General features: G+C 51.8%; 1 protein-coding gene across 1 annotated transcript in view; it reads left to right on the top strand.

The window, feature by feature from the left end:
- Positions 1-14119, top strand: part of LOC144127786 (ADP-ribose pyrophosphatase, mitochondrial-like) — a 364491-nt gene that overhangs the window by 188269 nt on the left and 162103 nt on the right. Inside the window, exon 4 of the mRNA XM_077660694.1 lies at positions 2336-2491. Coding sequence (XP_077516820.1) covers positions 2336-2491 — 156 coding nt within the window. The remainder of the gene's footprint in view (positions 1-2335; positions 2492-14119) is intronic.

Raw genomic sequence — 14119 nt, forward strand, 5'->3', positions numbered from 1 at the left:
AGGATCAAGCTTAAAATGATTCGACGTTTAGCCAGGACGTATCCACTATCCACTATTTTCTACACGTGTTTCAAAGCGTGACAGGGGGCGTCCACTAATCTAGTGAGCCAATTATGCACCTTTACTTTCCTGAAAACCAACAGAGGGCTTAGACTGCAAATAAGACAGCCCTGAGAACTAGATACCTGATTCGTGCAAGCTAGCCCGTGAAGTGCGCTGGAAACGCAGTCGAACCGAAGACCGCCAGCAGCAGAGCGCCGAGCATTAACGTGAGTGTACAGACGCCAAAACGGGTCTAGCTGTGAAACGCGCAACCGGGTTCTCGCCAGTGAAACGTGAAAATGGGCCTTCCACTCCAGACCGTTTGGCTGCTAGCACCGATCAGCTGTCGCTGATTAATTCACTAAGCTAGTAGGCTTTAATCTAATACTTTTTGAACCTTTCTGCCTTTTTAAACGCTATTTTCTTTTATTGTATTTATTCGTTTTTTTCATTGCATGTCGCATATGTTGCCACGTGCTTGTGCTACGTAGTAAACTCAGCTGCTGTTCAAGTGCTTCCTCGACCAACTGCCTAAAAATATGCTCTTCTTTCCTGAAATAACAAGTTGAAATCCACGTAGAGGTACACGTCTTGTCTCCATGTGAAAAAATTGGATGACGCTTACCTTTCGCTGTTAAGAGCCGAACGCGACAGCGTTATTGGGTCCCGGCTACATCGCCTTCTCAATCGCCTCTCATGCTCTTCAGCCACACAGCGACCTACTTCTCATGGCACAGCACACAAATAGAGGCGCCGTATTTGCTGTCTCACATATTGGTTGACTCCTCAACCACGCCGTGAGAGAAGGGGGAAGTTAGAAGTGAAAGAGAAAAGACAGAGAGGCCGTAATGGACGTCTGCGTCTTCGTTGGCGTCGCATTCGTTGGTCACAACAGCACACATACGCGTAGAGGGATCGAGAGAGAGAAACAACATCATTGCCATAGACTGTGTGTATTTAGGGCAGGTGGGCTTCATGAGACGCGTACATGACAGGTGCTCGGGCGCTACGAGTTCCATGACATCGCAGTGATTTACACCAGCACAAAACATGTCGCACACAGGTCCGGTCACCGCTTCCTGCCCGTCTGAACCCCGAAGAGGTCACGAAGGGTTGCATCCATGCTGCCTCCTGCAGGGGCGAAACCTTCCTGTAATCACCGAGCTCCTCGTTCTGACCAGTTGACGTCTTCAAAGGTTTCATCTGCCGGTCCTCCAAATTCAAATCCATAACACCTGTGAGAATTCAGTGCAGTTAAAGAACCACAGATCGCCGAAGTTGCCGAAGACATCCACTACGGCATCTCCCATAGCCTGAGTCGCATTGGGACGTAGAATTCTATGAGCCCAAAGTCAAACCGAACACGGTCATAACACCATCCATCATACCTATTTGCATTTACCTTCATCTCTACAACATAGAAAGCACTGCTTTGCCACAGCACATGGCAGTCAATCGAAATTATTTATGAAATAGATTGCGATTCTTACAGGGTCCCGTTTGAAAAATCGCATGCTTATAATTACTCATTTACGAATCAGTACAAAAGGACACTTAATGAAGTCAACCGCAGCCCAGGTGCTGCAGGATTCGATAGAAGGTGCCGCGACTAGCAACATCTTTTCCTTCCATTCTTATGTTTTATTCTATTAATAAATAGTCACAAACAAGAAGTCAAACACCACAACACATTTATTACGTCCACTTTTCTTCATTTCGAATCAACGAGCCTGTCCGCGATTACTTCGAAGAAACCGTATTTAAGTTGCATGCAGTGTACGAGGAGCTATATTTTGCGCAAGAAGCTACCAGTTTGACGGGATGTTTGGGTTCCTTGAGCGGTTCTGAGTTTCTCGTGCGAGCGAAGCCCATGTCCGCTCTTGATATTTTAGAGTGCAGCAGAGAATATGATCTGTTTGTGACGTTGCCATTTTTTGTTTGTGTGCTCGCCTCCCAATCTGAAAGACATGAGTTCGATTCCCGTATCTCCACAAGAGTTCTTTATTTGGAGGTTTTCGTGTATTAACACCGCCAAAGCCAACAGCGCCGTCAGCGGCTTTTCTGCGACATGGGGCCCTTAACGTTGTCGCTTTAAAAGTTGCGCTGTATGATATTCCTCGCTGGCATGAATTACCGACTAGCCCGATCAGGCACGTTCGCAAAGGCCCGAACAGGCTGTGCTCTACGTACGAAGAATTTCTTTTATGCTTGACAGTTTATTCAGATGAAAAATTATGCAGTTACGAAAAGAAAAAGACGCAAAAGTTAGTGCATCTTGCGTTGTGCTCTGCAGGTTAAGCACAGACGAAAATGTTCAGAGTTTGCCCTCACTGAAGTGGAACTGTCTCTCCACGTCCCCGGCTGGCATAAGCATCGACCGCAGGTCATGGATTGACGATGCAGATGGCACGAACGTTATTTACGTCCTGGAGAGCGAAGGAGTCCCAAGGTGAGATTTGATTTCAGCTTTTCCTCCCTATCTTTGTTCTTGCGCAGAAAGATAGCGCGTTATATGCCAAGTAGAATGTTAACCTCCCTTGCTTTTTTTTGCGCAATTCAAGCATGAAAGACTCAAGGGTGGCACGCAGAATGGATGTCTGCATGCATTACCCATATTGCATTATGGGAAAAGCAGCGAAATGCAATGACGCAACGACATGAAAAAATTGAAAATTCGTTTTTTGGGCAAAGAAAATGGCGCAGTATCTGTCTCACATCTCGGCAGACAGCTGAACCACGCCGTATTAGAAGGAATAAAGGAGAGAGTGAAATAAGAAAGGAAGAAAGAGGCGCCGTACATGAGGGCTCCGCAGTAATTTCGACCACCTGGGGTTCTTTAACGTGCACAGACATCACACAGCACACGGCCGCCTTTGCGTTTTGCCTTCATCGAAACGCTGTCGCCGCTTCGGATTCGAATCCGGGTACTCCGGATCAGTAGCCGAGCGGCCTAGCCACTGAGCCACCGTGGCATGTTGACGTAAAGCAGAAGCGCTGCTTTCAGACTGCATTTAAAAAAGACTCCAAAGAACCGCCTATATCAAACAGGTCTTATTCTGGTCTCGTTCGACATGCGATTATTGCAGCAGCTGAAAAACAGCACCTGGATAAAAATGCTTTTGGGCCTTCGTTATGCATGAGCAAATATAGAATATACACCTGATCAGCGGGCAGCAAGAAGTGGCCTGAACTGTAGCTATCTTTGCCGAAAGTGTCGCGCATTGTTAGTCATGGAAATGCAGCCGCAAAGTGTGACACTTTTTTATTCCTCGTGTTATTTCCGGCCGATTATCAGTGAAACATGACGTACGAGCCTCATGTCGGCGTCGAAACAGATGCGGGAGATGAAGCGCCGCCGTGGTGCACGAGATAGCAGCCCTAATTGCTTGCACCCAGAGTGGCTATTCTTCGCATTGCCTTTCTTTCAGCTGTTCTGATTTATACCCCAGTTTTGCTTTTCGAACGAACTTCCTTTCTGCTGGTGGAGGCAATGGGTGACCGCCGTCCCGGTGGCAGCGATACCGGACTCTATTTACAACTAGCATACCTGAAGCTTCCAGCCACGGTGCCGCTTCACGGCACCCCACCGTGTTCTGCGCTGCAGCGCTGCGTCAATCCCGCTGTATTCAGCTATGCTGAACACAACGACATCCAGGACTGGTTCGCGTCATTAGAGAGGGTGAACACCCACAACATGTGCAGCGCCGGCCTCAATCAAACGCAATGCTTCGATTGTGGAAAAAGGACGAGGATGAACAAGGATACAATTAGGACGTGCACAAGCACAGAAAAAGCTAAACAACCACACAGTGAACTGAGGTACCCCGCCATAGCTAAAGCAAAACAAGAAAGCGACAGAAACTCAAAAAGGGTGTAAAAACAACGAAAGCCGTATATGATCTCTAACTTGGGCAGAATAAGAACCTAAAACATCGTTAATGACACTGTGAGACAGTCCAACCTATAAAGTAGAGGCAATAAAAGGTAGGGACACCACATGTATTCCTCTGTTCAAGGCATACTTGCTCTTCCGCCTTCTGCCTCCTTCTGCACGACATCGGAATCGCACTTCCAAGATCAAAAAACGGAGCTTTGGCGAACTGGCGAATGGTTTGCGCATGCGCAGTGAAGCTACATAATGAGGCACATGACGTCACGAGTCGGCGCAGCGGTAGAGACCGGCGCGGTGCGGCGGCAGAACACCTGTGGAACGATGCAGCTGGTTGCCATGGTTACGGCACATGCGCAGCTGGGGCCTCCGAAAGGTACGGCGAAACTCGCTGCTACTAGCCTAGTGTAGCTTTCGCTACAGTAGATGGTGTGCAATCCAATGCATTCAACATAAGCTAGCTCCGCTAAAGCAGGTCGCTGTTGTGCGATGTGTTTCATCGCCCCCGGGCGCCACAAGGACAGTCTCTGCAGCGTTTGTCTGAGGGCTAGTTTGTACATTTTTCAGGGTGGAATACTTTTTATTGCTATGCATAAAAAGAACAAGGCAAGCACCACTTTTTTCTCTCTTATACGTGGGGCTAAAAAGTATTCCACTTTGAAAAAATCACTTTCAGAGCATCGTGAGCGAGGGGATCGACTTTTTACAGAAACTAAGGCGGCCTCAGGTACGCAATCGTCTGTTGTACGATTGTGCGGTGCGCGCTCTAGGACACAAGGGACCATATATATGTCTCAGACAAAAAAGGAGGATTCATGGTTGACAGTTACAGTCGTGCCAGAACAGAGTGTACGTTTAATCATAGCTACTGGTAGCATTTTTACAGGATGGCCTATGTAGCCACGTGTCAGCACCATCGGCCGCGGTCGGTGAGGGCATGGCTGAAACGCAGAGCGCATGCCTGTCTGGTAGGATACATCTTCCCCATTATTTTACTTCTTTGAAACGGGTAAGCGATTCACTCGGGTAAAGATGCTATTGTAGAGAAGCCAGCAGCCTCTGTTTCGTGCGGACCACCTTACTGTTAGCTTAAACTACCAGTCTGTGATGAGTCAGTTAGCTGATTTGGGCTGGTAACCATCTTTTCAAAGAGCTCGCATTTACTGTCTGTCTCACCACACTCGACTGTACTGCTCTAGAAAGGTTGACGCGTCGCGTTTCGGTGCTTGCGGTTGCGGCAAATCAGCTTGTAATACTTCGGCAAGAAGCCTTTATAGCTGATGAAGTCGAGAGTGTGACGGAATCCCGTCTGGCCGGGGGGATACATTTCAAAACAAAGAGACGCCGACCAGTAAAACGAAAAAATTGTATTGACGTTTCGGCGCCCAGAACGGGGGCCTTGTTCACAATGGAAACACACCAAGAGGGTTCGTCTTTTTAAAAGCTATAGTAATCGCCGTAAAGATCGCGCGTAAATCGGGTTAAGATTGCCCTCGTTACGATTAAGCGTGTGAGCCGTTGTCTGTATCACCAGGGACTCGAGATGAAGCCGTGATGTTGTCAGTTTCTCTTTTTCGATGATTCTTGCTTTTTCCCAATCTATTCTGTGATTTGCCGTCACCGCGTGCTCTGCCAAGGCGTTATTGCGGGTATCTTCTTTCTGCACATCACGAGCATGTTGCTGTAGGCGCTTCTTGTAACTTCCGGTTTCGCCGATGTAAACACCGTTGCAATCTGCACAAGGGATGGCGTAGACAACTCCTGGGAACTTCTCTTTTGGCAACTGATCTTTGACGTTCATCAGTTGTTGTCGCATTTTCTTGACAGGGACATGGGCAACTTGCACGTCATACTCTCGTAATACACGGGCGAGGCACTCACTTGTTTTCGGCACATAAGGAATAGCCGCACGTTTTTTGGGCGGAAGAGGGGCGTCTGGATGACGAGGCCGTGACAGCCGTCGTTCTGTGGACCTGATGAAATGGCTTGGGTAACCACAACTAGTGAGATCTTTTCGTACCCTTGACGCGTCCGCAGCGGCGTCAGTGGTGTTTGTGCATATCTTCTTGGCCCGCTGCATTAAACTGCTCACAACGGCTCTTTTTTGGGCGGCAGGATGGACGGAACTGAAATGTAGGTAGCGGCCTGTATGTGTAGCCTTTCTATACACGCTAAACGACAACTTCTGGCCTTTCCTTGAGACGAGGACGTCCAGAAAAGGCAGACTGCCGTCCACCTCTTCTTCCAACGTAAACTGAATGGCGTCTTCCTGGCTGTTCAGGTGTGTCAGAAACTGGCTCACCGCGTCCTTGTGCAGAATGCAAAAGCAGTCGTCGATGTAACGGAAGAAGACCTTGGGGGCAGGGTGAAAGGAGGTTAACGCGCGTCGCTCCAATGACTCCATGGTGAGGTTAGCGGCCGTCACCGAAACAGAAGCACCCATGGGGGTCCCATGGACTTGCTTGTAGTAGTTTCCCCTAAAAACAAAGTAGGTATTGCTCAGGCAGAAAGCAAGCAGCCGGCGCAGGTCCCGTGCTTCTATTGGCGATCTTTCCGGTAGAGAGGCATCGCTATCGAGCGCAGCGGTGCATACGGTGCAGCGGTGCTCACCGCGTCCTTGTGCATTCTGCACAAGGACGCGGTGAGCCAGTTTCTGACACACCTGAACAGCCAGGAAGACGCCATTCAGTTTACGTTGGAAGAAGAGGTGGACGGCAGTCTGCCTTTTCTGGACGTCCTCGTCTCAAGGAAAGGCCAGAAGTTGTCGTTTAGCGTGTATAGAAAGGCTACACATACAGGCCGCTACCTACATTTCAGTTCCGTCCATCCTGCCGCCCAAAAAAGAGCCGTTGTGAGCAGTTTAATGCAGCGGGCCAAGAAGATATGCACAAACACCACTGACGCCGCTGCGGACGCGTCAAGGGTACGAAAAGATCTCACTAGTTGTGGTTACCCAAGCCATTTCATCAGGTCCACAGAACGACGGCTGTCACGGCCTCGTCATCCGGACGCCCCTCTTCCGCCCAAAAAACGTGCGGCTATTCCTTATGTGCCGAAAACAAGTGAGTGCCTCGCCCGTGTATTACGAGAGTATGACGTGCAAGTTGCCCATGTCCCTGTCAAGAAAATGCGACAACAACTGATGAACGTCAAAGATCAGTTGCCAAAAGAGAAGTTCCCAGGAGTTGTCTACGCCATCCCTTGTGCAGATTGCAACGGTGTTTACATCGGCGAAACCGGAAGTTACAAGAAGCGCCTACAGCAACATGCTCGTGATGTGCAGAAAGAAGATACCCGCAATAACGCCTTGGCAGAGCACGCGGTGACGGCAAATCACAGAATAGATTGGGAAAAAGCAAGAATCATCGAAAAAGAGAAACTGACAACATCACGGCTTCATCTCGAGTCCCTGGTGATACAGACAACGGCTCACACGCTTAATCGTAACGAGGGCAATCTTAACCCGATTTACGCGCGATCTTTACGGCGATTACTATAGCTTTTAAAAAGACGAACCCTCTTGGTGTGTTTCCATTGTGAACAAGGCCCCCGTTCTGGGCGCCGAAACGTCAATACAATTTTTTCGTTTTACTGGTCGGCGTCTCTTTGTTTTGAAAAGCCTTTATAGCAGCTGTGCTGGCGGCCCGTCCATTTGCGATTTGCGAGTGCGCTGTTTGCCACGAACAGTAAACACTCCTTCTTTAGTGATTAACGGCAAGGATTTCGGACCACTACCCCAGTGGCTTCCGTTCGAAGATGTTGGTTTTTGGCCGTCGGCTGAGGTCATAAAGTGGCGCGCGCAATCGTCTGCCACGAACGCCCTTCCTCCATTGGAGTCGAACTGCAGGAAAGCAGTCCGAGCCTGCCGTGGATTGCATTTTCTTCAGGATATTTTGTTATGATCGGAAGGCCTTTTCTGGCAAGTCCGTTAGACGGTGGAAATTCGGGATTCGACGTAAAATGCTTTAACTCTTACTTGGATCAAAAAACAGCAAGTTCTATCTTTTATTTATTTATTCATTTGAACCTCAAGGGTCCCTGACGGGACATTACTTGAGGATTCGGCACAAGAACAGCGGTTAACAATGAAACAATGAATGTTACATGGGAATCATGACTATGACATGGCTTCCTCGATGGCAGCCATGTCATACTGGGAGTTGTCGCAGCAAATATCCACAGCTGTCCCGTAACGGGCAAACATGCAGCTCAATTTCTCAACGACTATTCGAGCTGTGGGCGAGCTGTGTGACTGTGCGAGCAGTTTCAGAAATTCTCGGGAGTTGGATAGGCATTTTAAACGCTCAAGTAGGAACAACCGCTGTTCTGGACGATATCGACGCCGACTCTCATCAGAAACGGCTTGCTCGGTTGTTAATATGCATATTTCGACCAGAGAGCACAACGTTCCCACATCTTTTCGATATTGGAGCTCTGTCCGAGACAGAGTACTAGCTACTGAGCTCTTGTTTTTCTCTTATTCAAGCCCGAGTGACTCTCATGCATCCGTTGAAACATTCCGGTCTTACCGACAGTGGGATGACGACTTTGGAATATTCTAGCCTAATTATTTTAACAAGGAGAAAACCCGAGAACGAATGGCTTTATGCTGCCGACCAGGTCACCGTCCTCTCTTATGTAGCCTATAACTAAGTGCAGATCAGGATCGTTTACGGTGGCCTCACCAATAGGATTTAATATTTTGCTGCTCACTATATTCGTGACCGCTCCAATGGCATGTACCTCTACATTATCTATTCAGTCGGTACTGTCCAGTGGTTTCTTGTGTAATGACCTTAAGAGGATGTCCGCCAGCAGCCACTCTTTTCTGGAGCAAATTGAAGGGAACAATTATAGTTCAAAACGGCAAGAGAATCCTTCAACGCATTGCTGGCATATTGCCATTTCCTTTCGGCGCAACTGCCAGATGTGTGCCAGTGGTCAGTCTCGATGATAATTGATAAAAAGAAGTTCTTGGGCTCGTTGGTAACTTTCTTGACTAATAACGGCAGCGAAGGAGAACAAAAACAAGCGAGTAAACACGCTCGTGTGTTTGCTTGTTTCTAAGAGCGTTAGCTCTTACTAATCGCGTATCGAGATTTCGTGGGGTCTGCTACCACCCTTGATCAGAGCGCCAACTGTGGCAGCAACTACTCATCACGTTTCGAGATTTCGTGCGGTCTCCTACAAGACGGATGGAACGATGGATGGAAGGTAGGAGCATCCCCTTTGAAACGGGGCAGTGGTTGTTGCCACTATGCTCAGTTTTTTTAATTTATTTTTGTTTACTCTGCTGTAAGTTGTTAATAAAATACGCCATTTCCTTTAAAAAAATGCCTTCCTACACTTTAAAACTTGTCACCTCTCTGCTTTTGTGCCATTAATCCTCCAATTGATTTTTGCTAATTTCCACCGTAGATTTATTTACATGACTATTGTTATCTCTAAACCCTAGGTAGGTAGGAAAAACTTTATTGAAAATGCCGGCAACCGACGGTTTGACGCGTCGTGACGTTGGCCAAGCGTCGACCCGGGGTTATGCCCTCCTCTGCACTACCCCCGTTCGGCCCGTTTGTGGTGGGTCGTGAGGCTTGTGCTTTTCGAGCGCACCCCGGGCCTGCTGGACGGCCCATAGTTGAATGTCCTTGTCTGCAGACTGCACTGCACTTTGAAGTTCGGGCGGGTATATCCGGGAGGTAGCCTCGGTCGGGAACCTGGCACAGTCCCACATGATGTGCCATTGGTCCGCCGGACCAGCTGCACAAACATTGCACACATCGCTCGGATAGAGTTCTGGGTGAAGTACGTGTAGCACTGCCGGGGCGAGGATTGACCCGGTCTGTATCTGTCTTAGGATGACGGCCTCCTCCCGACTGAGTGCCGGGTGGGGAGGCAGCATTGTCCGTCGAGCTAGGCGGTAACACATGGTAACTTCGCCATAACTGGTTACGCGGTCCTTGGTTTCGAACCACCACACGGAACGGTCACTCTCGGGGGCGCGGAGGGTAAGCGCTCGCGCCGCCGAATGGGCCGTCTCGTTGTGGTTCGGCGAGGATGCACACTCGCCCGCGTACGCCGGGAACCACTTGATACGGATGGTGCTGCGGCGATCTTGGGGCTGGAGCTTGCCGATGATGGCGGCCGCCGGCGCGCTCACTCGCCCCTTGGCAAAGTTGCGCACGGCGTTCCTCGAGTCACTGAGCACGGTGTGACACTCGGCCTCGGAGATCGCCAGAGCGATGGCAACCTCCTCGGCGTCTGTGGCGTCCGTGCACCGCACGCTCGCTGCCGTTGTCGTGGTGCCGGTAGCCGCCGCAACGACCACCGCCGCGAAGCCTTCTCGTTTGTATTCCGCTGCGTCCACGTACCGGGCGTGCGGGTCTTGGGCGTGTTTCTCGATGAGGGCCTGGGCCCGTGCCTGCCGCCGTTCTTGGTTGTATTCGGGGTGCACGTTCTTCGGGATGGGGTCCACATGGATTTGAGCCCGCGCCTCCTCGCTGATCTCGCATGGTTGCCGGCTGGGGGTTCGGGGGTTGTAACCCAGGGATGTCAGTATACTGCGCCCCGTCTTGGTGGTAGAGAGGCGCTCCATTTGAGCGGTGAGCTGCGCCTCGGCTATTTCTTCTAGGGTGTTATGGACGCCGAGCTGCAGGAGCCGAGCCGTACTCGTGGTCTCCGTTAAGCCCAGCGCCGTCTTGTAAGCCCGTCTGATCAGCGTGTTGATCTTGTTCCTGTCAGTGACCTGCCAGTTGAGGTAGGCCGCAACGTAGGCGACGTGACTGATCACGAACGACTGGACGAGGCGCACGAGACTGTCTTCACGCATGCCCGCCCGTCGTGTCGAGACTCGGTGTATGAGCCGGATGGCGTCCATTGCCTTGGTGGTAAGTTTGTTGATGGTCTCGTCGTTGCGGCCACTCTTGTTTAGCAGCAGGCCCAGGACTCTGATCTTGGGAACTTCGGGGATGCGTTGCCCCGATGCGGTCATGATCTTGATGTGATCGCACTCCCGAGGGGGATCGCGTTTCCGTCCCGGTCGTAATGGTGTGAGGACGAACAGCTCGGATTTGGTGGGCGAGCACACTAGGCCGGTGCCGTCAAGGTGCTGCTCGATGGCGGTAACCGCGGCTTGTAGCTGCTGCTCGATGCTGGCGTCGGTGCCGCCGGCCGCCCACAGGGTAATGTCGTCGGCGTAGATCGTATGCCGGACGCCGGTCCCCGCTACTGCCCTCGCTACCCCAATCATAACGAGGTTGAAGAGCAACGGCGAGATGACCGAACCCTGCGGGGTACCCGTGCTACCGAGCTTGCGTTCGGGGAGTCTGAGGTCTCCGGCGTGCAGTTCCACCGTGCGGTTGGTCAAGAAGTCTTGGATGTAATTGTAGCTCGTTACCCCCATGTTGAGTCGTGATACTTGTGCTAATATGGCTGAGTGTTTGACTTTGTCGAATGCGCTTTGTAGATCGAGCCCCAGAATTACTTTGCTGTCTTGTGTCTTGTTGTCGATGATTTCTTGTTTTAGTTGTAGCATGGCGTCTTGTGTGCTGAGTCTGTGTCGGAAGCCGATCATCGTGTCCGGATAGAGGCCTTCCTTCTCCAGGTATTCCTGCCACCGGTTGGCCACCACGTGCTCCAGCACCTTGCCCACGCAGGATGTAAGCGAGATGGGACGCAGGTTGCCGATGTCCGGTGGTTTGCCCGGTTTCGGGATCAGGATTGTTCTTGCCGTTTTCCACTGTCCAGGGAGCTTGCCCGAACGCCAGCATTCGTTGAAGTAACGGGTTAGTGCCTCGATCGATGCATTGTCGAGGTTTCGTAGCATCTTGTTGGTAACGAGATCGGGGCCGGCTGCTGAGCGGCTGTTGAGCTCGTGCAGCGCTACTCGTACCTCTGACACAGTAATGTCTCGGTCGAGCCACGCGTTGGGCAGCCCCCCGTACGGCGGGTGGATTTCCGTTGGCGTGTCCGGCAGATACTTGGCTTCCAGGCTCTTGATAACGGCGTCTTTTCCTTGTTGTTGTGTGGTGGTGTGCAGGAGGCGGGCGAGGCGGTCGCGCTGGTGTGACTTGGTCTTGGTTTCGTTTAGGAGGTGCCGAAATAGATTCCAGGTGCTACCGCGATGCAGTTGCCTGTCAGCTCGGTTGCAGATTTCGTTCCATTGCTGACGGCACAGGACCTTGCAGTGGTGTTCAATGGCCCTGTTTAAGTTGGCTACCTTCTTTCTTAATTTGCGATTCCACCGTTGCCGCTTCCAGCGCGCCTGTATCGAACGTTTGGCCTCGAACAGATGGGCCAGGCGGCTATCCATGGCGATGACGTCCTCGTCCGTTTCGATGGTTTTGGTGGCCGAGTGCACAGCATCGCAAAGCTCTTCCGTCCAGGTTTCGATGTCTGTGATGTCTTCTGCTGTGGTGGGACGTCCCTTACGGAAGCCGTCCCAGTCCGTCCACTTGTGCATAATGGTGTTGCCCCGGAATTGGTTCGGTATCGTAATTTCGAGGATGTAGTGGTCGCTGCCCAGGTCGACGCCGGTGTTGTGCCACGTTACTTTGCCCGTGTGGTCGTTCTCGATGAACGTAAGGTCTGGTGTGGTGTCTCGTGCTACGGAGTTGCCGATGCGGGTGGGATGAGCGGGGTCCGTGATCAGGGCACAGTTGTGGTCCAGGATATCTTGTAATAGGTCCCGTCCCTTGGCCGTATCCTTCACGTAACCCCACGCTCGATGGGCGGCGTTGAAGTCCCCTCCGATCAGCAACGTGTTGTCTTTGGCTTGGGTGCTGGCTGTGTGTAGTAGGGTCTTGAATTTCTGTGTTTGGTGCTTGTGGTTACTGTAGATGTTGGCGATGAACAGGCTGCCTTTCCGTTGTTTGTTTGGGATGATTTCGGTGAAGGTATATTCCACCCTGCTGCGGCCGTGTTTGAGTTGGTGCTCGATGAACGTGAGCCCTTTGCGGACGAACGTGCAGACGCCCCGTCCCTCCGCCGGGCTAACATGAGCGCGATACCCAGGGAGGGTGGGGGTCACCGTCGCCGTTTCTTGCAGCAGGATGATGTCGGGTTTCTTGGTTACTGTGGTGATGTGTTGCAGCACTACTCTCTTGCTGTTGTAACTGTTGCAGTTCCACTGCCAGACCGTAAGGCCCGGTAGCGATCCTATTGTGGCTTGGGGCTGGGACATGATTGGGTCGGAGTTGGGGCTTGCGTCTCTTCTTGAAGGTATGGGTGGTTGGAGAATTGCGCCACAAAGGTGGGGCTGCGTACTATGGGCTTAAGGGTCTGTTCAATGAAGGCGAAACGCTCTTGTATGGTGCAGAAGGACGTGGTGATCAGCTCCTCCAGCCGCGCCAGGCGTTGGTCGGTGACGGCAGCCGTGCTGGCGTAGGTGTTGGCGAACGCTTCGATTTTTGCTTCGAGCTGAGTTTCCAATTGGGTCAGGTCCTTGTACTGTCGTGATGAGGTGCGTGCTCGTTTCTTGGGGGTTGGGTCAGTGGTCTGCTCCGGCTGGGGCTCGTCTTGGGTTGTATCCATTGATTGTGTGCCTTGGTGTGATGGCGTGTCGGTTTTCTGCTCGGTGATAACGGCGGGTGTACGTGTCTCGGATGACTGAGCTGGGACAGTGGCTGGCTGGGCTCGCTGTGCTTGGAGTTCTTTCTTGGCCTCGGCTAGTTCTTGGGCGAGCCGGCGCGTGGTTTCTACCAGCGTCGCGTTGGTTGCGCGTAGTTGTTCGAGTTCCTTGTAGTAGGGGCTGGTAATCCACGCCTGCCAGCTGCTCGGCGTGGTTCGGCCACTAGTAGCGCTGCTGGAGCTAGCGCTGCTGCTTTTAACTCCGCCCTTTGCGGCGTCGGCCCTGCTGACTGTCACGGGAGCGCGATCGCTGAACGCCGAAGCTGTTCCCGTCAGATGAGTCACGGCCGCGGGATGCGCTGCGCGAGGCATGACGGGAAGCGTGGCGTGAGGCATGGCGCGACGCGCTGCGCGACGCGCTGCGGGATCCACTACGGGACGCACTGCGCGAGCGGGAGCGTCCGAGGCGTGGAAACGAGCTTGATTCGAGTGCTTGCTTTTGCTCTTCTTCGGCGTTAGGGCGTTCCCATCGCCGTCGCCGTACGACGTATGGAACCTTGTATTTGGCTCTGCAGAGGCGGTCCCCGGTGGGGTGTTCTTCGCCGCAGAGCTTGCACTTGGGGA

Source organism: Amblyomma americanum, chromosome 4 (genome assembly GCF_052857255.1).
Source record: "Amblyomma americanum isolate KBUSLIRL-KWMA chromosome 4, ASM5285725v1, whole genome shotgun sequence".
Lineage (NCBI taxonomy): Eukaryota > Metazoa > Arthropoda > Arachnida > Ixodida > Ixodidae > Amblyomma > Amblyomma americanum.